General features: G+C 37.9%; 1 protein-coding gene across 2 annotated transcripts in view; it reads left to right on the top strand.

Moving 5' to 3' along the window:
* INTS4 (integrator complex subunit 4) overlaps positions 1-18,169 on the top strand; it is a 1,189,969-nt gene that overhangs the window by 406,305 nt on the left and 765,495 nt on the right. For both annotated transcript variants that reach the window (XM_044073339.1, XM_044073340.1), the window contains exon 9: positions 9,567-9,638. In XM_044073339.1, the coding sequence (XP_043929274.1) occupies positions 9,567-9,638 (72 nt within the window). The remainder of the gene's footprint in view (positions 1-9,566; positions 9,639-18,169) is intronic.

Below are 18,169 nucleotides of genomic sequence, written 5' to 3' on the forward strand. Positions count from 1 at the left end.
GGAGTCAAACCAGAAGTGTCTAAATTATTTACATTTTCTACAGAAAGGCTTACAGTTTTTTTCTACATGTCCCCTTTTCCCACACCTTCATTTGTTAAAGTCTTTTGCTAAATGATTTTCATCCCCACAGAAATAACGTGCCCTGGCTTGGCCCCAGAAGCTGACAAATCCTCTTACCATTCACAATTATTGTATTTGAAATATGTTGAATTTTCCCATCCATTGTTATTCCCACTTCCCAACTCCCAGTTCATACATTTTTTTTCATCACATATCTTTTAATGTCATGACTTTACTACATAGTGAAAGAAAAACTCTTAATTTATGCTCAGTTATAGCTGAAGCCCTAAATTGCACTTTTTTTTTCTTTTTTAGGTATAGTCCCAAACACTGAAATTGACTTTCTATTGTGCTACTGTATTTCTTGTTACAGTCTCAGTTATAATTTTTCGAGAAGTTAAAGCTTTCAGATGTCACTTCACACAGATTTTAGGCTCCCAAATGACTTAATGCCCATGTCTTTGATGTTAAATCCTGGTGGAAAAATATTTAACCATAATGTCAAACCTGTTCACACTGATTTCGCTTGTATGTTTTATTCTTACCAGTGGTCTTCTCTGTCTGTTGAGAAACTGTGAACATTTGTCTACTCAGTTCCTTCTTTCATTATTCTTACATTGCTGCATCTGCAAAGCAACTTATTTCTTGTAACAAAAAACGTGTTGCAGAGTTAACCCCTGCAAAACTGGCTACTCCATCAGCCAAGGATACCTCCACTGTTTTCCTTCCACCAGCTCTTGTTTGTTATTTCCACTCTCTTTCTTCTTCCTGTAATAGTCTCTCCACCTTGTCACTACATCTTGCTTCTTCTCCTTCCTTTGGTTCTGCTTGGCTCATTAAGTCTGTCAGGACTTGTCTCCAGTCCTGTAATTTCCAACTCTGTAACAGGTATTTCATCTCTTTCTTCTTCTCTCAGTAAAGTTTATCCTGCTCCTCTCTCCAGCCCTGCTGCAGTTTCTCCCATCTTGGAATTCCTGGAACTGCAGTAGCAGCCCTCCAGCACCACCTAACAGCTCCAGAGATTACTTCACATCCTAGTCCCGAAGGAGTAGGGGAATTTCAAAAACAAAGCAATGAAATAAAAATAAAAAAATAAAATTGAGGGCATGCTTTTTTGGGAGTGTAAAAAGCTGTCAGATGCAAACAAATTCCCTTTAGATTATCAGAAATGTTGGGTAGAAAATGGATGTAACTAAGGAAATGATTCTTTAGAGCTGGGACACAGGATATCAATTGCCTGGGCATAGTAGGGCCTTACTAACTTTAATGCTGTTGGCTGCCAAAAAAAAACATTTACTAGAAAATGCAAAATTTGTACAAACTGTAACTGAAGTGCTGAGTGTTGTAAAGGATATAAAAGAACTGGAGGTGGGATCTTTAGAAAAGAAGAAGGAGTAAATTACTTAGAAATAAAAGAAATTTTGGGGAGTAATGCATGCAGAATAACATTCAGGAGGAAGGGGTCTGGCATAAGGGAAGGCAGGAATTGAGCAATTTTTGTAATTTTGGAGTGAATGATAATTGTTAGAAAGAAAAATGTAATGTATAATGCATGAAAAATGAAAATGAAAACTACTAATATGGCTTGTCTTCTTTTTTTATTAATGCATGTTTGCATATGTCTTAAGTGATTAATTAATAGTGTTTAAAAAAACATCTTGGGTACTCTTCACCCTTCCCTTCATTCATTTCTTATTTCTTTTTGCTCCCTCCCTTGTGGGATTTAAGCGATTATCCTCAGGCTTACTCTGCCTGTGTTAGCTGTTGAATTGTGTATTGCCCATTGCATTTTTGTGAATTTGCTGCTGGCTTATAGGATTTTTCTTTGCTGAAAAGTTTTTCTGTCACTGGTCTTGCACATTGCTTTACATTCAAGTTCAGACTTGGCTCCTTTAATGTCTCTCTAATGAATTGCTTTTAGCATAATGCTTCTTGGTCACCCTCTGCTTAATTTTCAGATTTATTTTTGTTATTGAAGGCTCATTTTGTTAACCTAGTACTTTTCCTTACATTATGCTCCATGATGGCTCTGTTTCTATCATGCTGTTGGAGAGCTTTATAGAGACTGTCTTTTTTGTTTTTCTGAATGGGCTTATTAATGGCCTATTAATTGCCTCTTCTTTCTTCAAGTTTTCTTTTGCTGTCCTCGTCTCTTGCCTCACATTAGACTTATTCAACAGCATACTGCTGTTAAGCTATCCATCACTTACAGCTATTTCCAGAACACAGGGGTTTGCCTTAATTTTATTTATTTATTTAGTTATTTAACATTTGATTACTGGGAAAGTCCAACTGGGACAGAGCCCATTTTCAGTGGAGACCTGGAGAGAAATGCACCAGACATATGTCTTTGGAATGTAGGAGGAAACTGGAGCACCTAGAGGAAACCCATGTGAACACAGGGAGTACATGCAGACTCTGCACAGAAGGCACCCGAGCCTAGAATAGAACTGGAAACCTCTTGTTGTGAGGTGACTATGCTAAACGCTGCACCGCCTGCAGTAATTACTGCTGTTCATCCAAGGATGCCATATAGTCCCCTAATAACCGCATTGCTCTCACTTCAGCAGTTCGTGTAATGTGAATTGCCTCTTAATCCCTGGGATTGATGTCTGCTAGGCCTCTCCTCTCATACTTCTTGAATGAGACTTCGCTTTAGTCTCCCTTTTCCTTGCAAGACTTTGTAGGTCCGATGTGAAGTTCATGTCCTTCTGGAAGTGCTATGTTTTGAGTCCACCTTTGCAGTGATTCACCTAAAATGTTATGCATGGATGGGAAAGGACAAACATTTTTGAAAGTATGTATGCAAAGAATATTATATTATTTAAACGCTGTGTTTTTAATTTGGAGGGGGAGCACAGAAATGTTGACTGATTTTCTAACTTACTTGAGTAATATTAATTCTTTTTAGAGATTTACAGCTGAATACAGCTTGGATAACATTAATTATTTAGATATAACAGTGTTCAAGGAGAATGGAAAATTACTAATGAAAATATTTAAGAAGGAAGTTCAAAACAATACATATCTAGATTGTATAAGAGTATGCACACTAAAAACAGAAAATATTGTGAAGAGACAACTTATGAGAGCTAACAGACTGACAGTAAAAGATTTTTTGAATGAAAGTATCAGTTTATGTAATAAATTTATAAGCAGAGATTAACCACCAGGGTAGTGACAGAAAAATTCACTGAAGTGGATAATTTGAGAAAACAATGAAATTGTGTGGCTGTAAAATCCAAGGAGGTCAACCACAGGGTGTCCATGCAAATAAATAACAGTGTTGATGAGAAAGCTATAAAAATATAATAACTAACAATTGGAAAATTTTGAAAAGTTGTACAGAAGTAAACAAGGTTGTTGGAGAGCACCTGGTCTTTGAATAAAAGAGGGGCAAGACCTTTAAGAATTATTTTCAATCTAAGTTAAATATGCCCAGAGCAAAATGCACAAAGCCAGGTATGTTCAAATGTTATAACTATAACTTTTGTGATTGTGTGTTTACTGATATAGAAGAATATAGTATTAATGATTGTAATAAAATTAAGGGATGCTTTACTTGCAAATCAAAATTTGTGGTATACTTACTAGCTTGTAGGCCCTGCATGTCTTTTTATGTAGGCCGTACCACTGGAGAGTTGTATAACCAAGTATATGAGCACAAATATGCAATTCAGGTGGGGGATGAAAAAATGCACTTGATAAACACTATAAGACTAGTAAATATAAGGTAGACTACCAGTTTATGGTTTTAGATCAAATACAAGAGTTTGACATACTGTGTAATGCTGAAGATGAATTGGGGTGGTGTAAATATCTGTGGCAGGTAAAATTAAATGATTGCTATCCACCAGGATTGAACAACAGGGAAGATGATGTTGTTTATCTGAAGAGGAAAGGGTTAAAACATTAATGTGCCTGAAAAAGGGTGTTTTCCATGTGACTGTTTGTGTTTTGTGTATTTAAATGTGTTTTTAACATTATATTTAGTCAGTCTGAAGAAGTGGGGCGGCCACGGTGGTGCAGCGGTTAGCGTTGTCAACTCACAGCAAGAGGTTCAATGGTTCAATTCTTGGCTGGGCTGCCTTCTGTGTGGAGTCTGCATGTCCTCCCTGTAGTTGCATGGGTTTCCTCCGGGTGCTCCGGTTTCCTCCCACATCCCAAAGACATGCTGTAGGTGGATTGGACATGCTAAATTGGCCCTAGGTGTGAGTGCGTGTGTGTGCCTTCTGTGGAAGGTTGGGCACCGGGCTGGCAACTCAACACCATAAAACTCCACTGCCAATCATGAACGGACAGGTGATCTGCTGTGGCGACCCCTAACTGGGGAAAAAGCCGAAAGAAGTCAGTCTGAAGAAGTCTCATATAAGGAAATAAAAGTACTTACTGAACTGATGATATTTTAATAAATTTTGCTTGGTTTTATTTTGCTGTTTTTTGTGGACTTAACATACTCCAAGTACAACTTTACATTTGGAAAACAGTCTTAGACATGGAGTAGTATGGACTTGTGCTGTCCCATATGAAAGTTCTGTACTTACAACGTAATGGATTTGAAGCACCAGCTGCGTCTTTCCTCTGTGACTCCACCCTCCTTCCTTTGAAAACTGCCTCAATGAGTTTTGGTCTCCATTTTTGTTTTTTTGTGTGTCTTGTGTTTTGCTTTCTGTGGGTTAACATATATGAAGAGGGATCCTTCTAAGCACAGTATTGTGGGAGAAAGGGAGAAGTTAGGTGGCCTTGGAGAATTTTAATTGAAAATCTGAAAAGTCCTACAGATAGAGGAAAATCGACTTGGCCCTACACTTCTGTTGTTATGGTAACTGTATATTTTTTTCATTTTCCGCAGGATGTTAGAGACGTAGTGGGCTGTACAGCAGCCCTTCAAGAAGGTGTGACACTTCTGTCAAGCGGTAGAGGTTTTCATTGTGAGTGGAAGCTGGAAGCCTGTAATTCGTGATGTATTAGATTGTGTTTGATGCTTGATGTGTCACGGATTGTCTTCTGTCATCATCTCTGTATGTTTCTATGGTGTGTAGTGAAGATGCACGTATGCGCCGTCTCTGCAGCCACCCCCCCCCCCCCAAAAAAAATTTAATACATTTTTCGATTCTTTTGGCATACAATATATGAAATTGCTAATCAAATGTAACGATGAAAAACTATGCAAATGTATTAATGAAGTAGAGCAGTTAAATGGTATTATTTTGAAAGATCTAATGTTTACACAGTGGGAAAAATTGTATGCGAAACAATTTGAAGCAGCTGACTTAAAAACCAAAAAAGCATATAAAAGGAAAAACAAAAAAATGAAGAGCGACACTGAACAGTATAAGAAGGGCCAGGCCTATCAGTGGGGAGGGGTACACTTCCCAGATAGACCGGATGCAAATAAAACATATACAAATAATATACATCAGTCTTACATGAACCAACCCCGAAATGGGAATTATGTTCATGATAGGACGAAGGACTATGGAGAGCAATATATTCAGAATAATAACAAGGATACAGTGGATTTTCACCAGGGGTGGAAAAATGGGAAACAGATTGGAAAAGGGGAGGAAAATGGAGAAAAAAGACTTTTTACCACCAGGAAGTGGAAAAAGGGAGGAAATGGTAATGATAATGGACGAAGGGAATGGCAGGTTGGAAGAGTCTAAAAATGACCAAAATATTGTGATTGATGGAGTAACATATTGCTTTAATCAATTTAAAATGTATAATTACACACATACTCCACTGGACGAATCTCACTTTAGGTTATTATCGAAGGGAATGAAGTACATTCCTACATCCAACTTTAGACTAGTTGATTGCCTAAGGGAATTTAAACTTTACATTAGGAAATTGAATTTAGCCTTGTTGTTCAAGGACAATATTGACCAACCTGCATACAAGACAGGAGTTGTTAAGAAAAAGAGTACATTTGTTCCCCCCATGAACTCTAATGTTCAAACATATGATAGATTGGTAACACAGAAGATTTATCAGACACAAAATCAGTTTATTAAGAAGAAGTTAAGTAGTAACCTTACTCGAGAAGAACAATTGACACTCAGAGTTAATGACTAACAATAACTTAAGGGTTATGAAACCCGATAAAGGAAGGGGTGTTGTTATATTTGACAGTTTGGAATATATTTCGAAGATGCATGATATTCTTCATGCATCTGGGAACTATGCAACGGTTTCCCTAAATGAAATTAACATAGCTTATAGGCGAATAGATTTCCATATAGAAGAATTTTTATTGGACAGACGAATAACTGAGGAGACATACAATTTTCTCAAAGTTGAACATCCTAAAATGGCCACAATAGTAGGTATTCCAAAAATTCATAAAGATGTTAGAAATCCACCATTTAGGCCAATAATAGCAGGTAGTAAGTCTAAAACCTTTCCATTAGGCGTATTAGTAGATACCATGCTTAAACATTTATATGGTGAAGTAAAACACATGATTAAGAACGCCTGGGAATTCCTAAAAAACTATCCAGTGGACATTTGGCAACAGGGGTATTTATTTGCATCTATTGATGTTGTGGACTTGTTCTCATGCATTCCAAAAGATGAAGGAATGGAAGCGTTTTAACAACAGCATTAGGAAACATAGTCACCTTGAATGGAATAAAATCTGTCTGGTACTGGAACTAATGTCCATAGTTCTAGACCCATAATTACATCTATTTTGAAGGTGAGTTATTTAGACAGACCAAAGGTGTGGTAATATTTGCAAATTTGGTAATGTTAGATTGGGAGGAGAACACCATTTTTTATAGTGTATATTACGTAAAAAAAACATCAAATACTACTCAGGTTTTTTAGATGACATATACATTCTTTGGGATGGAGACCAAGTTGCATTTAATGAGTTTATGGAATTCTTGAATAACAGCAGCGAGTTCTTAAAATTTACATTTATTAGTAGTAGCGATGGTGTTGCTTATTTGGACACCCTCGTAACTAGTATAGACGAAGGCTTTAAGTCTACAATACATAGAAAAGAGACTTTTAATAACTCATATTTAGAATACACCAGTAATCATCCCAAAAAAATGATGCATAATATTTATAAAGGACAGTGTATAAGGGCTGTGAGGATGACTTCTGAGTTTACAGATGTGGCTAGTGAACTAGGATACATTACATAGTTGTTTAAGGAAAGAGGTTATGATTATAACATGATGGGAGAGATAAATGAGTATGTCATAAATGAATGGGGAAAGAGATATGTTCCATTGTTAGGTCTTAATAGGAATAGTGCAGATGTGGTAAATACTATGAACAGTAGGAAGACTTCAGAAGGTTTTAGTAGGGCCTGTGTCATTGAATATGGACCACACACAAACAAAATCAAAGATATATTAACAGAATATTGGAATGTTCTGATGGTGGACCAGGACTCCATAGACATCTTGGGCTCAATACCAAATTGTTTCTACAAAATGGGGAGAAATCTCAAATGTTTATTGGAAAGGGGTTCAAGGGACTTTGGGTTAGCCCGTAGCATTAAGTATACTTCAAAATGTGGTTGTTGCAATCAATGCTATGTTATTAATGAAGATGAAGGTATTGTCTTGAATAATATTAACAAGACAAGACTTAGGTTTAAACAGGGTAATTGCAATTGGAAGTACATCATTTATCTAGCTAAATGCATACTTTGTCCAGGATATTACATAGGAAAAACTGAGAGGCAATTTAAAAAGCGGATATATGCACACCTCTACAGTATAGGGACAAAGGATATAAACAATGCACTTTATAGACATGTAGAAAAACGAGGACCAGAACATACATTTAAATTTTCTATTTTGGAAAATGTAGAGATAGATCCTAGGGGTGGTGATTTTAGAAGTTTGCTTGCATATAAAGAAGTTGCAACTATTAACAGACTCAGTAACACCACCAGGCCTGAATGACCATTTATCTATTAAACCACTTCTGTGTGCAAGATAATTTGTTTGTATTAGTTTCGCTCATCCGTTATGTTATTTTATTTCATTCAATTTTATTTTATTTCAATGTATTTCATTGCATTCGCTATTGTAATTGCTATTTTATTGCATTCACTAGTTAGAATGGTATATAGAGTGATTATTAGGATAGATGCGCAGTAATCTGCATGTTATATATATATATCACCATTGCTATAACATTAGGTTAGGTTAGGCTAGTAGTTATTTTATTATTTTATTAATTTTCACTCAAGCTCATATTGAACTGATCCGTTAGATATTTTGTAACTAGAGTGTTGCCACTTTGAGTTTTGGCACCAATGAAATTACTTAAACACTATGCATTCGTTGTTTGGATTGTTCTGATGAAGCTCACTTTATGTGAGTGAAAGCGCTTAACTTATCACTGGTTTGTTTTTAATAAATGACTTGTTTTTACCACGACTGTGGATTATTTGGTGGATATCTTTTACAAACAAGTTGAGACAATGTTTTGCATCATTCTGTGATTTTGGGCAGCAGTTGGAAGCATTTCAATTCGCCTGGGTACCAGAGTCACTGGATCTTTTTGTACCAAGCTGAAGGCAGCTTTGTGCCATATTGTTGGTACTGTTTAGGAAGGCGGCATTTGTGGTTTTTTGCTGAGGTTCGGACAGCGGTTGGTGGCGTTCTTTTACTGCTGAGAGTTGCTAGGTCAGTGTACACAGCTGGAAAATACTGTGTACACATTGTGAGTCTACTAGATAAGCAATTAAGCCTTATAGTGAAATGCCTGTACTGTAGAGCTTCGTGTCCACGTGGTTCTCAGCCTCATGCTATTAGAATGTTTTGTGAAGGATGACCTGTGGCTGAGCAGTCTTACAGAGACCAGTATTCTTATGGCTGGGCTTCTTTTTTCTTGTCCCACCTTAATTGTTTGCTTATAGCTTTGTATTGAAAGCAACTGCATTGGCAGAAGCCCTTTCAAAGTAAGGCAATATTACTATACAAGTACTTAATATCACAAGATCATCTGTAGAGATTCCTGCAGTAGAGAGATCTCCTTCCCTCCTTCGCAAGAGCAAGACCAAAGGACTACCAGAGCTGGTTGACTATTTCATTTTCAACAGCTTCATTTGGATAAGTAAAAAATAAAGTTGAACAGATATAATTAGTCACATTCTGTACAGTAGTTATTTAGCAAAGCGGTAGGTATGTTTCCATCATCCCTGTATTTAGGTCTGTCAAAAGATGGATGGGACAAAAATACTGCTGAGTGGTGAACTACATGGCTGGTATCTATTCTGAAAATAGCCACACCACACAGAAGTGCTGTGTAAGAGCTACTGATAAAAATAATTATTTGTACTTCTATGGAAACTGCCACGCTACCTATGTAGTAAAGCTCTGTGTTGTGAAACATGTTTCTTTGTATTCCAGGATGTCTTATTGTTTTGAGGTTGAATTTTTCCATCCTAATACTAGAACTGTGCATTTGTTTTAAAGGTTTCATTGACCAGGTGTATTTATTTACGTATATATTTATATTTTTATGTTTTGCAGGGTTCCATGCAGCAAGTGAGTTCAGAGTTTCTGGTGCAAACACTTGACAAGAATCTGATGTCTGACCTCAGGGTATGTATATGTGTGTATATGCATATTTTGTCACAGTTTGTCCAGAACTTTTCACGTGGTTAATTGTACAGAGTGTCTTATCTTAAAAGGGCAGTAACTTCACTTATCTGTAATACAGTATTTCTGCAGCTGTATGTTTATTTATTATATTTTATTTATTGACATTTGTTGACCAGGAAAGTCCACTGGATTGGGGACCCATTTTCAGTGGAGGCCCAGGGAGAAAAGCTCCGCAATTAACAGTAAAAGTAAAATAAGTTAAGTAAAAAACTTTGTACAAATAAATAGCAACAGTAAGCAGAGATTTAAGGTTTTACAGATATAATTTGAAGTGAAAGAAGTTAAAAACATTTATATACAATGTACAACTTATTAATGTGAATTAAAAACCTTAGGTAGCCATTGGTATTGTAGTACAAGGAAACTGAGGTGTTTCCTTTGGTATCTCATGACACATGACAAAGAAGTAAAACTCTTGGTGGTAAAAGATAGCAGTGATAGAGCTAATACTATCAGGGTAGGCTTTTTTTTTTTGATTGTGGAGCTGGCTTCAAATTTAAGTAGCCCTGGTTTATGGTGGTTTTATTTATTGACATTGGCATTCATGGTTGTCAAGGAGATATGTTTTTAATGTTACTTTGAATTTCTTTATGCAGTCTATTTGGGTAATTGGGAGGGTAGGGATTTCCACTTTTTAGCAATGCTATGTGAGAACAGGCATTGCCCAGCTGTTTTATTTGGCTTGGTTACATTTAGAAGTGATTTACTGGAGGATCTAAGGGTGCGTGCAGGGACATAACTTAGAAGTATTGGTGACAGTGCTGGACAGTTATTTGGTGTATAAATTAGTTGTGGGCTAGCATTAGTTGGGTGTAGCGAAGCTAATTAAGGAAATCAACCAGTTCAGTTCATTTATTGCTTGGCAATGATGTGAACGGTTTGGCTTTCCTAAGGCAAATTTTGCTGTTTATAGTAGCAGGACTGGAGCTTGTTGCTGAGAGAGGAGTGAAGGTTAGTAAAGATGTTGCTACCATAGAGTAAGATAGGGATTAGTAAGGTGCTTGCTAGCTTTGCTTTGGTGTCATTGTCCATGTAAAGCTTATGGCAATAGAGTTTGCCAAGTTTAAAGTGTGTTTTCTTTATTTTGTTGAGGATATGCGTTTCAAAGGTGAGTTTATTATCAATTGTAATGCCCAGTAGTTTAGCAGATTTTACTATTTCGATTTCAGTTCTGTCTTTAGCATAAATTTTGAAGTCTATCTCTGGTGCGTTTGATGAGAATAATAGAATTTTTTTTTTGGCATTTAGTAGAAGTTGAGAATTATTTAGCCAAGATTCAATATCTGTAAAGGCATTTTGAGTAGCTGAGAGTAGGTTGGAGAAGTTGTTTGAGGTTGAGATTATAGTTGAATCGTCAGCATACTGGATAATTGTACCTAGTCATGTGACTTTGTAGAGGACATTGATAAAGATGTTGAAAAGTAATGGACCCAGAATGGAACCCTGTGGGACTCCTATGTTGTTTGACAGGTAATTGGATTGAGCATTTTGCCACTTTACAGATTGTTGTCTATTTTTAAGGTATGATGTAAACCAGTTGAGGGATGTAGGGCCATTGTCAAGCTTAGTAAATTGGGTCAAAAGTTTAGTATGTGATACTGTGTCAACAGCCTTCGATAAATCAAGTAGGATTACTGATGTAGGGTGAGCTGCATCTAAGGCTTTGTTGACAGTATCAGTGAAGGAAAGTAAGGCTGTGGTGGTGCTGCGTTGTGGGCGAAAACATGTTGAGTGGGGGCAGAAGGTTGTCAGTAAGGTACTGGAGTAATTGTATGTGTACACACTTTTCAAGTATTTTGGATAAAGGAGAAAGTATAGAAATGGAGCGATAGTTAGAGAGGTCATGAGAGTTTCCACCTTTATGTAGGGTAGTGATGATAGATTTTTTCCATAGATGTGGAACACAGCCTTCTGTGATAGAGCAGGTAATAAGAATACTTACTGGGTATGAAATTGCATTTGCTGCTAGCTGTAAGTATTCTGGGGGAAGATTATCTGCAAAAAGAGAGCATGGTTTTAGTTTTTTAAGTAGCTTACATATAAGGGATGTGGGTATTGGTTGGATAGACAATGAATGATTTGTGGGAGTATTGGAATTGTCAGGAAGAATAGGTGAGTTGCCAGTTTTTTTGGGGTTATCTGTATTTTGGGAGTGTGGGCTAGGGTTTGTTGGGAAGTCTTTGATAACGTTTTGAATGGTGGTAATGAAGTGGGTATTGAAGTTGTGGGAGATTTGTTTAGGGGTCTTATCTGGTGCAGGAGATGGATTCTGAATAGTGCCAGGGTTAAGAAGGCTGGAGACTGATTTCTAGAATTTCCTAGGATTATTTTGTAGGCATGTTAATCTAGAGGAGAAATAGTTTTTTTTATCTTGTATTACTAGTTTTTTGGCTCTATTTCTTAGTTGTTTGAAGCTGGTTTCATTTTGTTGTGTTCTATCTTTATGCCAAGTTTTCCACTCTTAGTCTCTTTGGAGAATACATTGTTTGGTTACTTTTGTTAGCCATGTGGCGTGATTTACTTTTGTTCGCTTGACACGTAAGGGAGCTAGACTGTTGAGTGTATCTATGAAGAAATTATTAAACTAATTAACTGCTTCATCTAGTGGAAGTGTGTTTAGAGGAATCCAGTTTAGTTTTTTTTAAAATGCTTGAGAATTTATTCTAGTCGAAGTGGGCAAGGTTACTGGATGTTTTGTAGGAGTGAGTTTTGGCTATTTGAGAGTGTGTCCTATAGGCATATGCTTGGAGGTGATCACTTAGTATATTGAGTAGGGTTCCGAATTGGAGCGAATTATGTTGTAGCCTGCAGGGAGTATTTCAGTATTTGAAATATGTGGTTTTAGCCATGTTTCAGTTACTGCGATAATATTTGGTGTGTGGGTAGGTAGCCAGGTGTGAAAGTCAGTGATTTTATTGCAGATGCTACGAATATTTATTGTTATAAAGTCTAAATAAGGTTGCTTTGGATTAGTGTTAGAATATTGGCAGTGGTATGGACCAAGGTTTGGGTGAATGTCTCCGCATACAGTAAGAGTGAGGAGATGATGAATTACAGCTTTAGCATGATTATTTTTTGAGGGGGGCCTGGGGTATTGTGAGAGGCAGAGTTTGTTTTTTTTTTTGGTGAAGAGATATTTGGTTTGGGTGAGAGTGGTGGTTAGGGTTATAATTAAAGGAGGAGAGATTTCAGAGTAACTATTGCTGTTGGCTGTTAGTGGAAGGGTGTAGGTGCTCGATGGCTGTGGAGGTGGATTTAGGTGGATATATAAAGTGGTGGCATTGTGTAGTAAGGTTTACACAGGGGTGGTCTTGTGAGGTGATGGGAGGGAGGCTGATGATGTAAAAATGGGGATGGGTTAAGGAAGTATAACTCTAATGAAAGAGGGGGTGGGTGGGAATGGCTGTAGCGTAGGGGAGCAAAGTGAGCCCGGAGCGGAGGACGAACGGAGCGGGTTGCACCGGACCTTTGAAGCCCTAAAGAGCCCAGAATCCAGCAAAACCTATCTCCACACAGGAGAAAACAAGAGCAGAATAGCACTGGGAAAGTCCACAGGTATTGTAGAGGGATCAGAAGGGCACAGATATATTTTAGGAAAGGTTATGGTCAAAAGGGAGGTATAAAAAGTGACAGAGATAGGACTTGGGAGAAATAGGTCAGGAAGGCAAGTAGAGTACTTGGGGAAAGAAAAAGCAGAAAGGTAGACAAATTAAAAAGCAATGGGGAAATGGAGTTACCTAGGGCTAGATACTGTGGGGAAGCTAGTGACACCAGGTGAGCAGAGAGGCAAAAAGGGAGCACAAAGAGAAGCTAGCTCTAGGACTTTTACCCTGTAATTTTAGTGGCCTTGAATACAATGGTAGATGAAGAAAATAAACTGGGACAGTAACAGGAGTGTTGTAGGGATGGGAGCAGGTTCAGAAAATAAAACAGGGTCACATTAAATTAAGTAGTATGAGGTAAAGAGCTAGAGTGGTAGGAGCATGAAGGGGGAAAAAGAGAAAGACAGAGGTGTCTTTACAGCGTGCTTCTAAGCCTACAAACTAGGCTTGAACAGGTGCAGATTTAAAAGTAAAACAGACTTCGATATACAAGATTTTCTCTGAGTTTGATAGGGGTCTCCCATGTAGTTACAAGGGTCCTGCCACTGATTAATGTCTTTCAGTAGCAATTAAATCCTTGGACAGAGGTAACCACAGTCTTCTGGGAGGCAAGGTGCATTTGGAAGCATGCTGTAAGGATGTTAGGATGGTAAGGATGTTAATAAGATGTAGCTTGAATTTGATATATAAATCTCCACATATATAGATTTTTCTGCTCTTTAAGCCTGACCCTATTAGATTATAAACTTCAGTTCTTTTTGAACTAGGTATTAACATGTTTTGAAGAAGAAGCCCCACTTGTATTGAGCATCCAGTAAAGTCATTATGTCTTTTTATATATAACATATATATATTGTATATAAAGCATGCTCCACCAGGACAAACTGCAGTCCAGTATTATTTTTTTTTCTTTCATAATTTGCTTGAGAGCTTACTGCCATAGTAGAAAATCCGCCATGTTTTGCCTTTGTGGTTCTTGCTGTTGGGCTGGGGACACTGTCTTCACCTGGCTAGTACTGGACTTCAAAATCACTGCCTAGTGAATTGATCAAGCAGATACCAGGGACTAGACAAGTGTACACAAAGACCACCACCTCAGCTCATTCTGTTTTGACAGTGTAGATTGTATCAATGGAGTTCATGACTTTGACTATTTTTTTAAATACTCTGTTGGTCATATGAACAAGTTGGGGTGCTTATCATGGGTCTATATCATATGAGCGAATCGCACAAATTGCGAATGCTCATAATATCAAACGTACCGGACCTCAAAGTCCTTTTTCTAAGATTGTGGTACAGTGAAGAATGGGATATTTGACCTTTCCTCACTGTAGTGCAATCTCGGGGTTGGAATTTATATTTTGTGGGGGGGCAGAGCCCCGCACAATAGGAAGTTCGAGGTCCGGTACGTTCGATATTATGAGCGTTTGCAATTTGTGCAATTCACTCATATGATATAGACCTGCTTATCATATGTTCCTGGACTTGAGTAGTTTTACTGTTCAAATTATGTTTGACTTGTACAATGATCAACTTTTGGGCAGTCATATTTTTGCTTCTGTTTCCCCCTGATCGGTAGGGCATCCCCGTCATTCTTAGGTGTCAGACAGTTGTCTGCTGTTGTGACACTAGTTGTCTAGTTGTACAGGTGGAGTCACTCCATTGCAGAAACCATCTTGTCTGTCCATTTGTGGATGACTGCTTCAGAGCAACCCTTCTAGAACTTTGTGAGTCTGAACGTCTTCCGAGTCATTTTCTGAGGCAGGCCATAGTAATATAGAAAGAGATTTTGATGCCTACATACCCCTAGAAGGTCCACATGCCAGAAATGAACCAGGCAAGGGGTGGTCAGTGGTCCTTCCTGTGGCAGAGAAAATCACTATTCCCCTTCCCACCATTAATGTGATTGTTGCCTACTTGCAAAAAATTCCGAGGAGGAAACCCACAGGTCGTCATTGTTGCTGTTTATAGCTAATAATGATGTGGTTTTAGGCTCTCATGTCCTTGGCAGTATAGGAAACCTTCCCATTATGAACCAAGAGACCAGTCCCCCCACTACCACCTCAGGGAGTGGCTGTTGATGTAGATATTTTACTTCCACAGCACTTTCCTGTCTAAGATACTGGAAGTCTTTGAAGCCTCTAGGAAGCTTTCCTCCTGCCAGATGCTCCTCTGACTAGTTAGAGGGTTTCTTCATGTGAGAAAGACTGTATAAAACTTGCCATTGCCTTTCACTAAAACATGCAACGAGGATGAGAAATGCAGAAAAGTTGTTTTAAGCTGGGTTAAATGTAATTATATTTTTAAAGGAAAAAAAATGTAAAGAAAGCTTTGTGGAAACTGTGATTGTTTCCAGTAAATTTTGCAGCATGTAAAATAAATACACAAATACTGTAAGAATCTTGCTTTTTTTAAGAAGATGAGCAGAAATCTTTGGAAGTTAAAACTGGTCTTTGAACACATTGGCAGAGTGCCCCCTCCCTCAGAATTACCTTTATCTGTACTGCAGTCACCCCCCCTTCCCCATTGTTTGAATTCTAAGCCAGGCTGGAAATGCAGAATCTGAGACTAGCCTGAGATGAAAGAGCTACTTTTGGCTTCACAGATGGATTTTGCCCTCGGTAGTTTGCACAAAGGGCTTTTTTTTTTTTAACTATGAGTCATGTCTGGATTTTATTGAGGCAGTGATTATTGCTCATCTGATAAATTATTTATTTATGTATGTTTTGTTAACTGGGTTAACCCTGCTTGGGAGGAAGTCAAGTTTCAGATGGGACCAGAGGGGGAATATTATTAATGAGCTTTGTTATGTATAGTAGTATGTGTCTATTGTGGGACAGACAAAAGAAATGAGGACAGCAGACCTGGAGCCAAACTAGCCCCAGAAGAAACAGTCAAGGAGAACAGATTACAGTGGTTTGGACAGATGTGCAGGAAATCAGAAGACAGTTTGGCAAAGTAGATGTGGGAGCGTCAAGAAGAAGGCAAGGGGAGAAGAGTCCATCTTGCCAAGAGATTGATTACTTGAGAGAAGACCTGCAATAATTGAGCATGGTTGTTAAAGTAGGAGAGTGGCATTGAATCAAGGGAGATGGCGATCGCTGACGCACTACTCTGACCCCATGTAAAAAGGTAAGAAAGGGTTTGGCAATGATGGCATTAATGGGGGTCTACTTTATTCCCGCGAAAGCCGAATCGGTCGAATACAACTCGCGCAAACCATAACTAGCGAAACGCGAATATGTCGAACGCACTAAACCGCAAAATTTGAAATCTCGATCTCTCGTAGTTGGCCAACCCCACCTCCTCCAACATACTACCTACCAAAATACAGTAAAAAACAACACATACACAGACTAACCAAAACCATACTTATAACCCTAAAGTAAAGCACCAAAACCCTACTTCTAACCCTACACTAATTCCTACATACACAACTATCTATGCACTATCCTTAACCCCTCCCTAACCCTAAGGTCCATAACTACCACACACTTACCCTACTGAGCTATACCCAAACAAACTAAATATTCCACACACATACACTTAACAAAACCCTACACTAAACCTTACATACATTACCTATCTATGCATTTACTTTAACCTAACCTGCACCCTAACCCTAAGGTCTGTAACTGTCGCACACTTACCTTACGGAGCTCTTCCGCAGACGGGCCAACTATGCGAATTCGATATTTCCACTTTTACGGTTTAGTGCGTTCAACGTACTCGTGTTTTGCTCATTATGTGTCGTGCGAATTGTATTTGACCGGCTTTTGGGGGAATAAAGTAGACCCCATTAATAGAATTGGTAACTAATGTCTTACAAAAATCTGTTTGTGAAAGAAAAGTGTGTGGGAGGGTGTGTGTGTGTAAAGATTACAGCTGCTGTAAAGAAGAAAGAAAAATAAAGCTTTTTATTAATTTCTTATTTACACGGAATACATTTTATTTGCTTCTGTGTAATCTTATGGCAACTTGTTTAATAACATTTAAAGAGTGCCTTAAGCATTAGTTGCATAAACGTTAGATGGCAATGCATTGTGTTGAGTTTAAAGTATATGTTAAGCATCAAAAGATAGCATATTGTGGTGGTGGCTGGTACATGTTGCTAGGTGTGAGAGGAACAGTTTGCATTGGTGTTCAAAATTGGCAGTATCTGTAACAAGCTAAAATTGAATACAGTATCGTAAACCTTAAGCTAGGGGTAGTTCCAAAGCAAAATAGCTTTAGTCAATGTAAACAACTATTTATATTCATGTTTAGAGAGTTCATTGCTTAATTTTATTTGCTTTGTGGAAAGAGTTTCATTATTCAGTTTTAGTTTCCTCTGGCCTGTGATTTATTTATTTATTAGTATATAAAGGTGATCTAAACTTTGCGAGTTAACCATTGGTATCCAGCTTACAAAGAGTGACTGTTTAAGGTATAGCTACCAGTTATATTACACTTGCTTGTGAAATTTTTAAATCTGCATATTTAAAAATGAAGGCAGTATTTTTTCTTGGCTCCCTAAAGCTGACCATCAGTTACAGCCAGATCTTGTCTATATTCTCCAAGTCTACAGGACCCATGTCAGCCTCTCCAGCTTCTAAACGACCAACATCTGGGGACACTAAGGATACTGAGGAAGCTGATGTAGCATCATAATGCTGCAAGAGTTTGACCCAGCTATTGGAAATATTACAATAAAGGTGGAAAAAGTGTACCGGCACTAGAAGGTTAATTATTAGTCTGTCTGCTGGGAAATGCTCTGTACATATATGGGCATGTAAAATTATTTTAGTCAAGTTTCAGTCACTTTTGTTAAGGGTGCACTGAAAGGCAATGTGAGACAAGTGGTAAAGTCCTAATAAGTTAGTGTTTATA

The sequence above is a fragment of the Protopterus annectens genome, chromosome 5.part1, assembly GCF_019279795.1.
Source record: "Protopterus annectens isolate FY-2018-M chromosome 5.part1, PAN1.0, whole genome shotgun sequence".
Classification (NCBI taxonomy): domain Eukaryota; kingdom Metazoa; phylum Chordata; order Ceratodontiformes; family Protopteridae; genus Protopterus; species Protopterus annectens.